Source organism: Gopherus flavomarginatus, chromosome 3 (assembly GCF_025201925.1).
Source record: "Gopherus flavomarginatus isolate rGopFla2 chromosome 3, rGopFla2.mat.asm, whole genome shotgun sequence".
Taxonomy (NCBI): Eukaryota; Metazoa; Chordata; order Testudines; family Testudinidae; genus Gopherus; species Gopherus flavomarginatus.
The window spans coordinates 130,573,117-130,589,939 of record NC_066619.1 but is presented as its reverse complement, the minus strand read 5'-3'; the positions used below and the strand labels follow the sequence as shown (position 1 = coordinate 130,589,939).

At 44.1% G+C, this 16,823-nt stretch overlaps 1 protein-coding gene across 1 annotated transcript; it reads right to left on the bottom strand.

Moving 5' to 3' along the window:
* Positions 1 to 1,319: 1,319 nt before the first annotated feature.
* Positions 1,320 to 16,402, bottom strand: CHRNA6 (cholinergic receptor nicotinic alpha 6 subunit). The gene is made up of 6 exons (XM_050944378.1): positions 16,324 to 16,402; positions 10,723 to 10,862; positions 9,309 to 9,353; positions 6,825 to 6,934; positions 5,742 to 6,720; positions 1,320 to 1,442 (listed from the first exon to the last, which is right to left on the bottom strand). The coding sequence occupies exons 1-6, from the start codon at positions 16,400 to 16,402 to the stop codon at positions 1,320 to 1,322; spliced, it is 1,476 nt and encodes a 491-aa protein (XP_050800335.1).
* Positions 16,403 to 16,823: the final 421 nt, after the last annotated feature.

The window sequence follows — 16,823 nt, the reverse complement described above, 5'->3', positions numbered from 1 at the left end:
TTTTATCTCTTAGTAAGGAGTGGAGGCTCGAGTCCTTAGGAACATGCCCAGGCAGAGACCTTGTGGCAAACCAGCAAAAGGTGTAAAAAAATCTACATAGGCTGCAGATTAGCAAAGCACTTGGGCTCAATTTACACACGTGTTTAACTTTATCCACTGTGAATGGTCTAATTGAAGTCAATGGGCCTATCTGCAGTGCAAAAAGTGAAGCACATGTATCTTTGCAGGACTGAAGCATGTGCTTATGTCCAGTTGATGTCCATGGAACTTATTCATAAACTTAAAATTAAGCCATGTGATTCACAGCTTTGCTGAATCCGGGCCTTAAGTTGGGTAGCCACAATGCAGAAGATGCAGAGCTTTTTCCTGAACTGAGTCCACATTAATCTGTTTCAGGGGTAGTCAAGTATTTTTTGTCATGGTACAAATTTCTTGATCAAAGTATAGTCAAGGTCCAAACTCCACAGAAAATAATAAAAAATTAACAATAATGATAAGTAAATAAAAAGATTTCAGGGTCCATTCAAAAGCATCTCACGGTCCGGATTTGGCCTGTGGTCTGCCTGTTGACTACTCCGGTCATATTTTGGTTTTTATAGTTCTTTTATTCACGTTGATGGCTTCACTGTAAGACTACAACAAACCATCAACGCATTCAGCAGGATTGTCGTAGGTAATCCAAGTGCTGTAGTGAAGAGTACTAGTGGATATAAAGACAGTAAAATAAACACATGCAATGTTTAGGGTGCACTTGTGAGCAGAAGCAAGAGCGCTAGAATACAGTAGGTGGGGGATTTTCCAAGGGTCCTGTGCTGGGCTAACTCTGACTTCAGTGGAGGCAATGGTAAAATTCCCACTAGCCTAGCTCTGCTTCCGTTGGAGTCAGTGGCTATCATTGACATCAATGGGAGCACAGTTAGGCTGACACTGGAGGCTTTTGAAAATCTCCCCCTAGATTAATAAGGAGCAGGAATTGCCAGAGAGGTCCTCAAAGGGATCATTGGTGTATGTGTAAAGTGCCCAGTCATTGAATAGTGTTATCAGCCAGGTGGAGAAACTGCAACCCGCCGTTGAAGTCAGTCAGTGGGCACTCGATGATGACATGCGACAATCTGAAACTGACCTCAGGATGGAATGCCTTCTCTCTCCCTGTGACTGTTGGAAGGGGAAGCCACAGCCTGATCTCTTAGCCAGAGGGAACATCACCTTAACAGCAGCCCTTTGCAGATGGATCCTTGGAGGAGAAAGTGGAGAGGATGGGTGGATCTCCAAAAATGTAGGGAATTGGATAAAACAAAAACCAACCAGCATTCTTGGGATTATGTGTCTGCTATTAGTGGCTGCAGAAATAACCCTCCTGTCCCAAACACACACAGAACAATGAACACCCAAAGGAACACCCTGTCTATCACCATAGCCACGTATTTCCAGTCGTCCTCCACCTGCAATGCAGAAAAGAAAGGATACACCACATTAAACATACTATGCATGTGATGGTGCATTTGATCCCCTTCTAGAAATAACTGTACTGAGGAAGGGGCTTGTGAGTGTCAGGAAGGAGAATATACGTGAGCTATAAAATTTACAAACGTGACTAATGCTTGCCTCAATATTTGGGTGCTCAAAGGGGCCTGATTTCCCGAGGGTGAATGCTCAGCACTTCAATGTGCCCAGAGTTGAGCTCTCAAATGACTTTTGACAAATCTTGGGCACAACTGCAAAGCCTTGGCCAAGTTTGTAGAGTCTCTTTTTAATAGGCACATCCGCTGCAAACAACAGAACCACAGTAGATGATCGCCATAGCGTCAGATTCTGTGTCAGGTGCACCTATGTAAATCCAGGATAACTGATCAACTGGAGAGCAGCATTCGATTCTAGGACTTCAAGACAGGAAAAAAATATGGGCTATAAGAATCAATCTCATCAGTTCAGGGTTAGGATAAAAACCAAAACGCTCAAAAACCTCCCACAAAAGGAAAAAGAAAAAGGTTGCAACAAATAAGAAAATAGGAGCAATTAGTCAAGCCCTGCTCTCAGTTACACTGTTGGAAATCCAGTGAAACAAATGGAATTCGTCCTCCAGATTTCTACTGGTGTAACAGAAGAATTTGGCCCAACAGCTGATTCAAGAGGCCATTCCCATCTGTGGCCTGATTCACCACTGTGATATTCCAGAGTTATCCTGGTCAAACTCCAGCAATTTCAGTCCAAAATGGGGACTCAGACCTGTACCATATAGCAAAGTTCTTCAATGATTGAGCCAAGCATGTGCTCAATTGCTTTCCTGAATCGGGGCCTAAGTGCTCTCAGGACAATCAATGGAATACACACCAGACAGGATGCTATTGTCCTTTAAAATCCTGCATTAAACCATCTCCAGCTATTAGTAGCTAAACCATCAAATTAAAATTAAAACAAGGCAGCAGCAGCACTTATGTAGAGCCTAAGACTGGCACAGTGCGTTTTTTAGTCTCTGCCCTGTTCTCATGATATTTCAGGCCAGCACATCAGCAGGATCTACTGGAACTCACATAAGAGAGGCTGTTTCTGCAAGATTTCTAGCCCTGTTTTCTGACAAGTTCAGAAAGTAAATATAAACCATAAAGAAGCTGTATCCAAACCAACCTGACCCACCCAAGCCTTCTGAGGATCCTTTTCACTAGTACTTAGCCCTGGAATATTAATTTTTTTGTGGCTAACTCTGAGCTGACATTGTCCCTTTCATGTCTCCTTCCTTTTTCATCAGCCTTCTCATTTTTATATGCAGGGTTGTGGTAGCCAGGTCGGTCCCAGGACAGCAGAGAGACAAGGCGAGTGAGGTCATATCTTTTAGAGGACCAAGATCCGATGGTGGGAGAGACAAGCTTTCGAGTTACCCAGAGCTCTTCTTCAGGCCTGGCAAACTAACTCTGAATGTCACTGCTAAATGCAAGGTGGACCAGCTGGAACTACTCATACTGTGAGGCTGGGAGTTTCTTTCCCAGCCCGGAAGAAGAGCTCGGTGTAAGTTCGGAAGCTTGTCTCTCTCACCAACACAGGTTGGCCCAATACATGACATTTCCTCATCCACCTCGTTTCTCATTTTGACAGCACTTTTGCTCCTTCCAAAGGTTGCTGCTGTGCTCTGTGTGAGTGCAAATACAGCCCCGATTCCTGTAACCCTTTGTCCACATTTCAAAGTGCTGCTGTCCTTCTGACACCTTCCAGCCTTCTCCCATGGCAGGCCCGAGCAGCAAGCGGTGTCCTGAGGAGTACGAAGGGTTAAGTCAAAGCTTGCCCAAGCATTCCCTCCCCGCCACTAAAATGCCCCACTAAGAGTCCTGGGTTTTATCTGTAACACTTTTTGAAAGGCTGAGGCCAGTCTTGTGATTGATGAAGAGCTGCCGATGCTCTGTTTGAACCGAGAATGCAATTGAAAGTAGTGTTAAGCCATGCTGCAAGTGCACAGAAAGAGTTGTTAGAAGTGTCTAATCTAAGGGGCATGTTCTGCCTGCTTTGTGCAGCTCCCAGGATGCAAAGCTGCTGTCATCTCGGTTTAGCTAAAATGCACCAGTGAACCTGTTTGGGGATTGGTCCTGCTTTGAGAAGGAGGTGGGACTAGATGACCTCCTGAGGTTCCTTCCAACCCTGAGATTCTATGATTCTATGACAGTGCACAAGCACTGGTTACACAGTTTGGGAATGCACTGTTACACCGTGCACGGAAAGACATGCATGCCACACCCTTTCAAAGGGTGGTAGAGCCCCTGTCCCAGCAGTCACTTTCTCACACTCCAGGCACCACTCTGGCCCAGTGTGCCAGAATTCCTGGCTGCAGAGTGGCAAGCCATGGGCACACGTCACACCATGGTCCTGCCCCTTAGGGCTGGCAGCAGCTTTCAGAGCTGAGCTGTCTGGGACAGTTCACATCTCTTAGAGCTATCATTTCAGGCTGCCTGCAGACTCAGGCAGGCATCAGTGACGATAGGTCATATTTCCAGGTTTTTCTTGGCATCCACAAGGGCTAGAACATTTTTTTTTAAATGGCAGCTGGGACTTTGAGCTCATGTGACTCCAGGAGTCTTAGGTATGGCCTGTCGTGCCTCTGCCTTAATCTGGCCCTGCTCAAAAGCCCCTACCCTTCCGGGGAGCCAGCTCCTTCAGAGCCACATTCTGGCCCTCTGCTCACCTTCTCTGCAAACCCTTGTGGCCAGAGGGTCAGCTGGTGTAAATCAATGATGCCGCATTGAGTTCAGTGGAGCTGCCCTGATTTATACCAACTGAGGATCCGGCCCTTGAGTTCCTAGAATTCTAAACTGCACCCTCAGAGCATCACATCCTATGACAGCTGTCTCGGTTCAGATGAAAGATTCATTATTCTGCACAAGCAAACCCATTAGCTGAATACCGAGTCTTGTTTCTAAAAGCCTCTTGATCCCCACCCCTGCCCCCAAACTACTGGGAATCCCAGGCAGAGGGAGTCCAGGTGCCTGTCTCAGAAAGGGGCGGGGCTTAGCACTCACCCCTCAGCTTGGCCTCTGGTGAGGAGCCACCTAGCATGATGGCTTTTGTGAATCCCATTCCATTCTAAGGCAGCTGCTTCTCCCCATTTGTTGCCTAGGGAGCTTAGGCACATAACTCAGGCTTTGTGAACCCCAGTAATTTTCTAAGGGCCTAAACATGATGCTCAGCATCACTACACCTACATTTCTTTGTGACTCGAACCCTAAGTTGGGAATTGGTCCTGCTTTGAGCAGGGAGTTGGACTAGATACCTCCTGAGGTCCCTTCCAACCCTGGTATTCTATGATTCTGTGATTCTAAGTGACTTGCCCAAGGACACACAGGACATCTGTGGCAGAAGTAGGAACTGAAACCAGGTTCTGCACCTTAACTTCACCTTAACCTTCCTCTCAGCACTTTTTAAGACTTAGTCTCTTGTGAGCGAGGGGTGTAGAAGGAAGCATTATAATCCATTATAATTGCTGCGAGAAAGCAGCATGCAAGGAAGAAAAGCCCCTTGAACTCCCACGGGGGAGTCCTGAGGTCACTACACAAGATTACAGTGTCAGTTAAAGCTTGCCGGGAAAGACACAGGCCACGAAATAGTAGACTGAGGTGGTACTGCACTGGGCTTCTAGGGAAGAAGGAGGGTTTCTACATGTAAATTGGCAGGAAAAGTGATGCTAGTAACGGATGTGGGTGGCAAAGTCTATGATACCTTAAATAAAGAGAACAGGGTTGTACAGGGTTCTGCAATTACAATTTTCAAACAGCCATTACTGATTTTGGTTCCTCTGTTTTTGGGAGCACAACTTGAAACACCTTAAAGGGGCCTAATTGTCAGAAAGTGGCCAGCACCCACTCTCTGAAAATCAGCCCCCTTTTAAGTTGTCTCAAGTTGGGCCCCCAAAAATGGAGGCTACCAAAATCACTAGCCACTGAGGAAAATTTAGGCCTGTGAAACTATATAAAGTGCTGGTAAGAGACTACTTGGGAAATCTGAACCTATGTACACGGGTGGGTCCAGACGGTGGGCCCATTCTGGAAGTCAAGTCTATAAACATGGAGAGAATGGCAGGACCCTGAACACTAACAGCATGGGGGTTCATAAACAAACCACTCCAAACAAATCTGGTAGCTTTTTGGAGAGTTACAGAATAGCACCATTGACTTCAGTGGGACGACTCATGCACACAACCGCCCCCTGCCGGGAGTGGAAGGTTCATAATGCAGCCCAGCCAGTGGGAATAACCCCCTTACCTCTTTAGTTTCATTTTGGCTCCTCATGTTTTCAGCGATGAACTGAACGTTGCTAATTACCTCGCCGACTTCAGCGGAGTACTCGACGTGCTCCACTCCCCATTTCATGGGCTGAGGGCTCAGCCTTCTTTTGCTGGTAACGAGTTCGTTCACCTTGTCACAGTGGCAGCATCTCTGTTCCTTGTATAATTTAACGTCTCCGTATTGCTTCATCTTACTAGATTTATCGGCAAGCCCTTTCTTACTCTTTTTAGAGCTGGTTTCCTTGTGCGGCTCTAGAGGTCTTGTCATCATCAGGACTTTGGGCAGGAGCTTGAGAAAGACGCTTTTTACCCATTTGGGCATGGTGTGTGTGGTTGGAGTCCTGTAGTGGATGTTCAGCACAAACACGGTGATGACAATTGATAGGGTCACAAATATCATGGTGAAGAGCAGGTATTCGCCAACCAATGGAATTACTAGAGAGGTTGATGGGATTGTCTCTGTGATCACCAACAAAAATACAGTCAGAGAAAGTAGCACTGAGATGCAGAGGGTCACCTTCTCGCCACAGTCAGATGGAAGGTAAAAGACTAATAGAGTTAGGAATGAAATGAAGAGACAGGGAATGATCAGATTGATAGTGTAAAACATGGGCAGCCTTCGGATATAAAAGGAGTATGTTATATCTGTATAGATCTCTTCACAACAATTATATTTAATATCGTGTTTATAGCCAGAAGCATCAACTATTTCCCATTCATTGTTTTCCCATAGGTCTTTCATATCCACTTTGGAGCCAATAATCAGGAGGTCAATTTTGGCTTTGTCATATGTCCAGGAGCCAAATTTCAGTGAACAATTCTGGTGGTCAAAGGGAAAAAATGTGATATCCATAGGACAGGAGCTTTTAAAAATAGCAGGTGGAGTCCAAGTGATCATCCCATCATATTTAAGAAGAGCTTTGGTCTTGCTTTCAACTTGAAAATCCCCAACGGCACTAGAAATACAAATGACAGTGTAAACAATATGACAAGAAAGTGAAACAGCATCTTATATAAAATTGTGACCTTTGAAAGATGGCAAACGTAAAAACCATTATACTTGTTATACAAGACGATGTCAGGTTTCCAAATTTTATCCGCCGGCACTCGAACAAATTCAATTCCACCATATTCCATTGGATCCCATCGCAATTTATAGTCATTCCAAATCTAAAGGAAGGAAAAAAAATATTTTAAGCCTAGTGTTTTCAACTCATGCTTAAAGATTTGCCTGGAAAAGGTGCAGTGAACCACAAGAAAGCTACAGCACAGCACTTTGAGATGCAATGCAATGTTTTAAGTTAATTAATTGAACAGTCATGCATCCAGTACACAAGAGTACTGCTCATGTTTACTCCATCCTCACTTGCATAGGGCTATGGCTCTAATTACTGTGGATCATTCATGTGGCCTGTCTTCTGGCTTGCTGCTGCTCCAAAGCCACCAGCCACATTGACCTATGTGAGTCTTGTGTGGAGATCCTTCTGCCATGCAGGCAGGCAACATGGGGTCTGCTGTCATTGTGATCACAGTACTGCCTAGAGGCCCAACCAAGGTCAGGGCTGTACATATGCATACAGGACAGTCTTTGTCTTGGAGGATTTACAGTCTATATAGAAAAGGCAGAGGAAACAAAGGCACAGAAAGGGAAAGTGGTTGATCTAAGATCACCCAGCAGGTCAATGGCCAAGCCAAGAACAGAACCCAGCTCTCTCAAGTCCCAGCCTAGTGCTCTTTCACTGGAGTGGAGCACACCACCTTCCTGTGGGACTTGTGTCTAAGCCTTTATTCCAACTTACCTGTTGGGTTCTGGGAAGTGGGCGGGTGAAAGCCCACCCACTGCTAAAGGACTCCCCTCCAGCCTAAGAGGAGGATCTACAGGACTAGGAATCCAAATGATTTCGGGGGACAACTAATGAAATAACAGGGACAGGAGTATAGTTAAAGGGTCAAAAGAAGGGAGCCTAACGGGGACAACAAGCAGAGAACCCCGGACAGCGCCCACTGCTCCTCGAAAGCGTCAAGGGAGCCGGTGGATGCTGCTGAGAGGAACTCTGCCTGGATACGAGAATGGACAGAGGATTGTAAACAGGCCCCACAGTCACAGGGGTCTCCATTGGCCAACCTCCTCTCCCTGGTTTTGTAGATGGCAGTTTTAGCCAGAGCCAAGAGGAAGTTGACCAGGAGGTCCTGTGACTTTGTGGGGCCACGGATAGAGAGTGCATAAAGAAGGAGGTGAGGGGAAAAGTGCAGCCAGAAATGTAACAGAATATTTGTGGGGAGCTGGTATAGGGGCTAAGTTATTCCAGCTTAGTGGGGTAGAGCACCTTGTCTGAGCCACACAGAGAGTGCCATTAAACGTAATGGCTGAGCTTTTCAAAGCAGCCTAAAGGAGTTGGGCATCCAAACCCCACTGAATTTCAGTGGGAGTCGGGCACCTAAACTTCTCTTTTGAAAAACCACAGTCCCTCTGTACAGACAGACAGACAGACACACACTGGAGATATAAAAGATGTTTTTAGTCTGCTAGGAAAGCATACAAGTGAACGTTGCCGCCTGACTTCTTTCAGTGGAACAAGTCTCTCTCTTTGGTGGCCACGGTTCTCTTTGTTGGAATGAAGGGCAAAGAGGCTGCGGGAAGCTACACCAGCATGGAGGTGGGGGGTTACACAGGAAGGAACAGGTGTGCTGTTGGACAACATCACAGTGTTTACTTGGCTGCACAATTGGGAGCACAAGCTAATATCTCCCTGAATGTTTGGAAAATTGGAGAAAATTCAGTTGCTCTGTTAAGCACCCCAAATTATTGGCTTCCAGATTAATTGGGCATTTAAATTGCTCTTAGGAAATTATTCCTGTCTGTGTGCAGACCTGGATATTTAGTTGTCCCTCTTGTGCATAGGCCAAGCCCAAGGACATGAAATGTAGCAGATGAAATGCATAGTAACACAGTAGCTGACAAAGGGAGGGAGGCAGAGATAGTTCAGTGGTTTGAGCATTCACCTGCTAAACCCCAGGTTATGAGTTCAATCCTTGACAGGGCCATTTAGGGAATCTAGCACCAAAAATAATAGTCAGGGATTGGTCCTGCTTTAAGCAGAGGGTTGGACTAGATGATCTCCCAAGTTCCCTTCACCCTAAAAATCTATGAGAGTAATACACAATTGAAATGTGGGAGGAACCTTTACATAATTTCAAAAATTATGGTACTTAAGTTATAAAACCGTCCAAATGTGCCCTTGGTTAGACTGAGTTCTCTTGATCTGTGGCTGATCTACACTACAAAGTTAGGTAGTTAAAATGTCATGCTCCATGCAATGTCATTAAGCTGACCTAAGCTCCAGCATACGCATTGCTAGGTCAACAAAAGAATTCTGCCAGCAATGCAGCTGCTGCAACATTTCTAGTGCAGACATAGTGTGTTCCTCTGAAGACGCTATTACAAAAGAGATGTTTATTCTTTAGATCGAATTCATGCCAACACACACATTTAAAGCCCAGTTTTGATGCAAAACACATACTGATGTGCAATGCTGACACTTACATGTCGCAGCCACAGGTTGGTTTCCATAATCTGATTGACTTCATCCTAGAGATAAATAAATAGATGTACACTTTTCAATCCCACAAATCAGTTACAGCATCCAGAGACAGTTACCAGTTAACCCAATACAGACAGAAACCAAAACACATATAGGTCTTGATCCAGTGAAGTCCTGAAGTCCATCCCTAACTTTAAGCATATGAGAAGTCCCATTGTAGTCAGTGGGACTATTCAGACACAAAGTTACACGGGTGTTTAAGTGCTTTGCTGGACTGAAGGTTTAATGGGCTGCGTCTACACAACACAATATACAATGCAATGCTTTGTAAACATTAAGGAAAACTGCACCAGTGTAACTATGTCGATGTAGTCACACCAGTGCAAATCTCTAATGTAAATGCAGTCACACTAGTACTGAATTTGATGGCTGTTGCATTGGGGCCCTAGAGAGAGAGATTGCAGAGGCTTGGGAACATGCGTTAATTGCAAACAGCAGCTTATCTGTGAGACACTTAGGCCCTGTCTACACTACAGCTGCTACAGTGGCACAAGTACAGAGCTGCCGCTATGCCCGGTAGGAGCAGAGTATAGACGCTACATTGACAGAAGGGGTTTTCCCATCCTTGTAGTTAATTCACCTCTCCAAGAGGCAGTATCTAGGATGACAGAAGAATTCTTCCATAGACCTCGCTGTGTCAGCACTGGTCGACCTAACTACAGCACTCAGAGTGTGACATTTTTCACAGCCCTGAGAGAGGTAGCTAGATTGACCTAAGTTTTAGGTGTAGACCAGGCCTTACTTTGGGTGAGTAATAAAAGTTAAGCATTTGGGGCCAGACTTTAAAGGTATTTAGGTACCTAAAGATGGAGCTACGTGCCTAAGAGGATTTTCAAATGCCCCTAGGCCCATTGGGAGGCAGGTGCCTAGGTGCTTTTGAAAACCCCACTAGGTGCCCATGTATACCTTTAGGCACCCAAATACTTTTGAAAATCTGCCCTTTAGTTGATAAAATCTGAGAGTCTGGCTTATGATTTTTCAATATCCAAAAATATATATAGCTCCACTTATGTGTCAGTGTGAGTGTGCGTAGAGAGAAAAAGAAAATAGGAAAACTCCTTTAAACCATTCACAAAAGAGTAGAGTTTAATCAGATTCTACACCTGTACATCTTGAACCATTAACTCAAGAAACTTCTAATCATCTGAGCCTTGAAGATTACAAAACTGCATCTACACAACATGCAAAGAAAAGGGCAAGATCTGCACACCCGAGACTTGTAAATGGCTGTTTGCATGTGCAACCACTCTGATTGCACATGCAATTGTGTGTGTAAATTATGTGCATGCAATTGTGCTTGTAAACTTCTAAAATCAGCACCCATGTGTCTATTAAGCATTCTGTAATTAATCTTACCACATTTGCAAGCTGTGTAATTGCCACTTCAAAATGTACTGTCACAGGATCAGATACGTTTTCCACCGGTCTGATGAAGTGGTTGTAATGGGAGAAAAGTTTTTGAAATAACCGTTCTTCTGGTTCACATGCTGAGCAATCTGCATTGACAAAAATTAACAGAAAGCAATTGCTGAAAAGGTGGGAAAGAGGAGAGAGAAAATTTCAGGCCTGTTTTCATGGAGTCCTCAACCCAGCCTCCACTTCTTAACGAAGACTTTGGTGCACTGACACATGAATGCAGTTTTGATAGAAGAGGGCTCCTTAAGCTAGCAGATAAAGGCATAGCAAGATCCAGTGGCTAGATGCTGAAGCTAGACAAATTCTGAATAGAAGTAAGATGCAACTTATTACCAGAGAGTGTAAATAATCATTGGAACAACTTGTCTAGGGATGTGGTGGATTCCCCAATTGTGACATACCAGGGTACAATCTAGACTAATGAGCAGCTGTGTCACTTCTGGCCTGCAACCTTGGGTGTCTTACAATGCCTTGCTGAAGTAGCTTCCACCTGCATCGCTCACAAACAGCCTTCCAGCATGCAAGCCACACCCTGAGTGTCTGTGTGTAACTGCAGCCTGCCAGCCACACTTGGGTTACACTCTGGCTCTCATCAGCCTGGGTTATATTGCAAGGTGACCCCAACACACCGCCAGCTCTCTCCTGGACAATACAAATTATTTAAGGTCTGTTATTTCTTTAAAAGAATAATATGCACACAACTTGCCATCCCAAAAGGAGTTTCCCAGACACTTCAGTTTAAACACATCGGATTAGATAAATCAGTAAAACACACTTATTAAATACAAAGAAAGATTTCAAGCGAGCACAAGTAATGAGGCATAAAAGTCAGAAATGGTTACAAGAAAAATAAGGATAAAATGCTTACTGGTGCCTGACTTAACAAACTATATTAAATTCAAAGCAAAGTTCTCTCACCATATGCAGTCTTACTGAACAAGCTTCTTAGGTCAGGACCATTTCTCAAGGGGCCACCAAATGAAATTAATAGGTAGCAGGTTTAAAACAAACACAGGAAAGTATTTTTTCATGACAACGCTCTGTCAAGCTCTGGAACGCCTTGCCAGAGGGTGTTGTGAAGGCCAATACTATAATGGGGTTCAAAAGGGAGTTAGATAGATCCATGGAGGATAGGTCCATCAATGGCTATTAGCCAGGATGGGCAGGAATGGTGTCCCTAGCCTCTGTTTGCCAGAAGCTGGGATTGGGCGACAGGGGATGGATCACTTGATGATAACCTGTCTGTTCATTCCCTTTGGAGCACGTGCCATTGGCCACTGGGCTTGACGGACCTTTGGTCTGATCCAGTATGGTCGTTCTTATGTTCTCTCAGAATTCAACAATGGCTTCCTTTGTCACTTCAGGTGCCGTGAAGGGAAGGAAGAGAGAAAGGGGTCCCTTGGGGTGTTTGTCCTTCTTTGGATAGTTACAGTCCTTCTCTTGAAAAACATTTCTAGCTGGGCACTAGGAGAGAGAGTGTATGTGGAATGATGTTCTCTGCTGCTTTTTTCTTCACCTGTTTGAGCTTCCTTTGTTTCTCTTACAGTTTGGTGACTGTCTACTGCTTAAATGCAAATTAAGCCATTTGGAACATGTGTTAATAACAGCACACAGTGGAACCTTACAACCTCATATATAATGTTGCCACTCATTTTATCAGGACGATACTGATTAGCAACCTTACAAGGTATACTTGTACAAAAATTATTACAATAGTGTGTAGGGTGTGAATGCAGGGGTGCATTCTGTCACACCATCACCTGAAGTCTTTAAATCAATATTGGATGTTTGGTGCTATTAGGATTATAACTCCAGCACCTGCCTTTGTTGATGTTCACAGCTTTCCAAAGCAGCAACTGCAAAGTGAAGCTAAAATGATTTGTCAGTTTTACCTCTGCCCACAGGGTTCTCACCAGCAGCAGTGAAAATTGACAGACTGTGGTCAGTTTTCACTCTGCTACAGCTTGGAGATGCTGTAAACTGCAGCAGAGTAATACCAAGGGCTGAATTGCTATGGAAAGGAAGGTTGGGGCTGGGGAGCCAGCACAGGCTGAGCGCTGAAGTTATGTGCTCACAAATGCCCATCAGGAGAGGGACACTGTGGAGGAAGCCTGTGAGGTGGCCCCAAGTAGAGTGTATGGCAGCAGCCTAGCCCAGAAGTGCCAAAGGCCTGTGTGATGCTGGCAGACCAGGTGCCGGCTCATGCCAAGGCCCCAGGCCTCACTGAATGCTGACAAATGCGTAGCTGGAAACCAGGCCTACTCACTATGCGGTAGCATTATCAAAATAGGTATTAGATGGTAAGTTGATAAGAATGTGTCTAGACTTTATAAAGTGCTTGTAGGATGCTGCCTGTATTAATCTCACCTATAACCTCTATAGCCCGTGGTATAAAGTTATACGGAGCATTTGCATTGGAAACCTCTGTATTTGTGTAACTCACCAAATAGGAAAAGCAGCACTGATTAAGGTAAAGTGCTCATGCAGCATCCAAGATGGCCCATTGAAGGCAAATGACGTATTGTGCAGCATCAAAGGACAGAGACTTTGTTGACTGCATTGCTAGCTCCCTCCAGGAAGAAGACACATACGCCTGAATTTCTCTCATTGGTTTTGGACCCTGGAGCGGAGGTGATAAAAATCCCTGACAAGATGAAAATCTCTTTTACACTGTCTGGATTCTGAGGGCAAGGATTCCTAACCATAAACTTTGAGATCCCTATGCCACTTGGCAGGGCTTATCTCGGAAAAGTCATTCAGTGCTGACAAATTACTACAACTCTCTGTCACCTTTTGAAACCATACACTGAAGTCACTTGTGTATCTGTTGCCTGCTTTAAATAACTTGTTTCTTTTCCCCAACTAATAAACCTTTCAATAATTTATTGCAGAATTGGCTACAGGCATTGTCTTTGGTGTGAGATTTAAGGAACTAATTGATCTAGGGTAAGTGTCTGGTCTCTTGGGACTGGAAGCAACTTTAATATTTTGTGATTTTTGTGACCATTTATCACATAGCCCAGCTGGCCTGGGTGGCAAGATAGACACTCCAGCCTAAGAGGACTGTCTTTGACCCATGATAAGACTATTGTAGTATTTTGGGAGTTCACAATTGTTAGTGGGTTGGTGAAATCTAATTTCACACAGTTAGGGGTGTCTGCCCTGAGCCACTCCAGACAGTGGGGAACACTGATACAAGGAGGAAAGGTCAGAACCACAACAGGCACTAAGAGCTGCTGCTGGTGTGTAAGTGTCTAGGAGCTGGGACTAAGTAAAGTCCAAGAACTACAAACCATTTTGGAAACTGGTGAGTGCACCCCACTGGTAGCAGGCGGAGAGACAATCTCTGTCCTTCTCACTAAAGTCTTGTCTACACATGGGATATTTACAAACGGAATTCTCATTACTGTTATCACTGGTTCTTCTATACCAATGTTAGTACCCACTGGAGTCCGAGTCCTGGAGAGAAAGAACGGTCCAGTGGTTAGGGTACTAACTGGATGCAGGCTGTGCTTCAGACTTCCAGTGTGACCTGGACTAAGTCATTTAGCCACTCTGTGCCTTGGTTTCCCATCTGTGAAGTGGATATAATAGCACTGTCCTTCCTCACAGGGGTGTTGTGAGGATAAAAATGTTGAAGAGCATGAGTCCCCATTACTATGAAAACAGGGAACACACAAGTACCTAAACGGAATAGATAGTTTAGCTCAGCTCCTGCAGCTGGACCTAGTTTTACCCCCAATTTGACTGTACTTCCTGCCAGCAGGTTTAAATAACATGGTGGTGAAAACAGGTCACTGGAGCCTTGTCTACACTAGGGCTCCCATCAGCACTGAACAGATCCTAGGAATAGTGGGAATTGCTCTTTAAATCATGGTAAATGTTCCACCTTAGGAGTAGATAACACTTCCATCTTCAACAGGTCACGCCACAGCCAGAAATGTAAATGAGGTGAACAAGGACAAATATTATATGCACCTCTATCCTAAAGCAGCCCATTGCAAGGCATTCCATTGCTCAGATCCTAAGCAGATCTCATACATGTGTAGATTTATTTCAAGGGTGCATTTATTATCCACCCAATAGATTACATCCATTAAGGCCAGAATTTCACCCACTAGTCCTGCAGCAAGCCCACCGACTTACTGTTGAACTGAAGCACATCTAAATGAAAGACACCCACACTTGATTTCAAGACTGCAAGTGATGGAAAATTTACCTCATTCATTGGCAAGCTGTTCCAACTCTTAAAAAGCCTCATCTAAACATTTGCGTCTTACTTTCAATGAGATCTTTGCTGACTTCAGGCTCCAGGCATGGCTCGAGCTGAGCTACGCAGCCTGTCATTGTCAAAGCAGACATTATTTGTAGGCCCACTGTTGCTACCCGTTTAAAATGACATTTCTTCCTCTAGGGTGAAATAAAATCAGCCCAAATTTATACCAATATTAGAATCGGATATGTTGGTAAATAGGAATTTTTCTTCCATTTATGGACAGACATTTTTAACATTCCACCTGTGTCCTTATATTTTGTTATGTCTAATCTGCAAATTTTAGAAAAGATGGTTCAAATAATTATTATATATTCTTTATGTTTGCATATTTATTGCACCTACTGCAATCTCTTTTTCAGCTCTCCTGTCCCGTGAAACCATGCTGTCTGAGAATGAGCTGCTCCTCAAAGACTCTCGGGACAAAACTCAATGTTTCCCCACACTGTTTCATTTGCCTATAAGGAAGAGTGAGCAAAAGTGACACCTGCCAGCTAGAGTGACAGAGATTAAAGAGGAGTGAGGTAAGAATGAGATCAAGAAGAGCATGTCTGAAATATTCTGGATAAAGTACAATATCTATTTGCTTTTTAATGGTCCTAGATCTATAAGCTAAAATAACATTTTGAAACAAGATGTTGTTCGACAGGTAGGTGTTCCGAGCTTCCCCGGTTCCAGTGATTTCATTTATTTTCACATTTGTCTCAATGTTAAAACCCGTTTTATTTGTACCATATAAAGTGATATGGTAATTCACAATAATGGAGTCCTGGTAACTATGAAGGATGGGATTTTCCAAAGTTTCCAAGTCACTTGGGAGGACCCGTCCCTTTGAAACTCAATGATGGCGTTTGGTCCAAAGTCATGCAAGTGCTTTTGAAAAATGTATCATACAACTGAAGTTAAATGAATATTTAGTGAGAAACCTCTAACTTTCATAAATATGAATGCAAAACATGCACAGAACCCTACATCTTTAGCCCTTGTTAGTTAAGCAGTGGCTTAACGCTAACTCACTTTATCTCCTATTTTCCATGATACTCTAGAGGTATTTTCTCATTGAATCAAACCAGAATGAAATGTTTTAAGAAAAAGCATTCTTAAAATTTGGTTTAATAAACAACCACATGTTTAGTATCCTGGACTTTTACACAAGGTTATTTTAAGTTAAACAATTGGTTAAAACTTTCAATCAAGCTGAATCCAGGAAAACAGGAGCAGGAAAGGGCTAGATAGATTTCTCAGAGACAAGATAAAAAGAAACCTACCTTTAATCAAGGACATGAACGCATATGCCCACAGACAGAAACTGGAATAAAGAAATCCTAGACACTTCTTCAAAAGCATTGTCCAAACAGGACTACAACTCTCTTTTGAGAAGAGAGGTTTGGAGAAGCAAAGGAACAGACACAAGGTGCATGCAACCCTCAGTTCTGGAACGGTCTCGGTGATGTAAAGACGTATTTCAGTTCTGCATTCAAAGCGAAATCTGCAGCCAGAGAATCATTAACTGCGCACTGTCGCTCTTACTACTACCAGGAGAAGAGAGCTCATGCTGTGTGCACAAAAGGGAACAAAACTGATTAGTGTCAGGTGAATCGCCACATTTCTAGTCACCCTCCACCTCTGCCAGGGTCTGTGTGACAAAGCAAGAGCAGAAGGGGAGCTGTGTTTGTGGGAGGGGGGAGATCACCAGCAGCCCTTAGGAAAGCCAGACAGCACTCCCACTAAGTCGACAACATTTGCCCACAAGCAGCAGCTCTAACTG

Excerpts from the sequence above, each read along its gene's own strand:
- CHRNA6 (XM_050944378.1), bottom strand. The coding sequence starts at position 16,402 with ATGCTTTTGAAGAAGTGTCTAGGATTTCTTTATTCCAGTTTCTGTCTG. Across the intron at positions 10,863-16,323 it reads GTTCATGTCCTTGATTAAAG|ATTGCTCAGCATGTGAACCA; the intron begins GTAGGTTTCTTT and ends TTGTCAATGCAG. Across the intron at positions 6,721-6,824 it reads GACATCGTCTTGTATAACAA|TGCCGTTGGGGATTTTCAAG; the intron begins GTATAATGGTTT and ends TTGTATTTCTAG.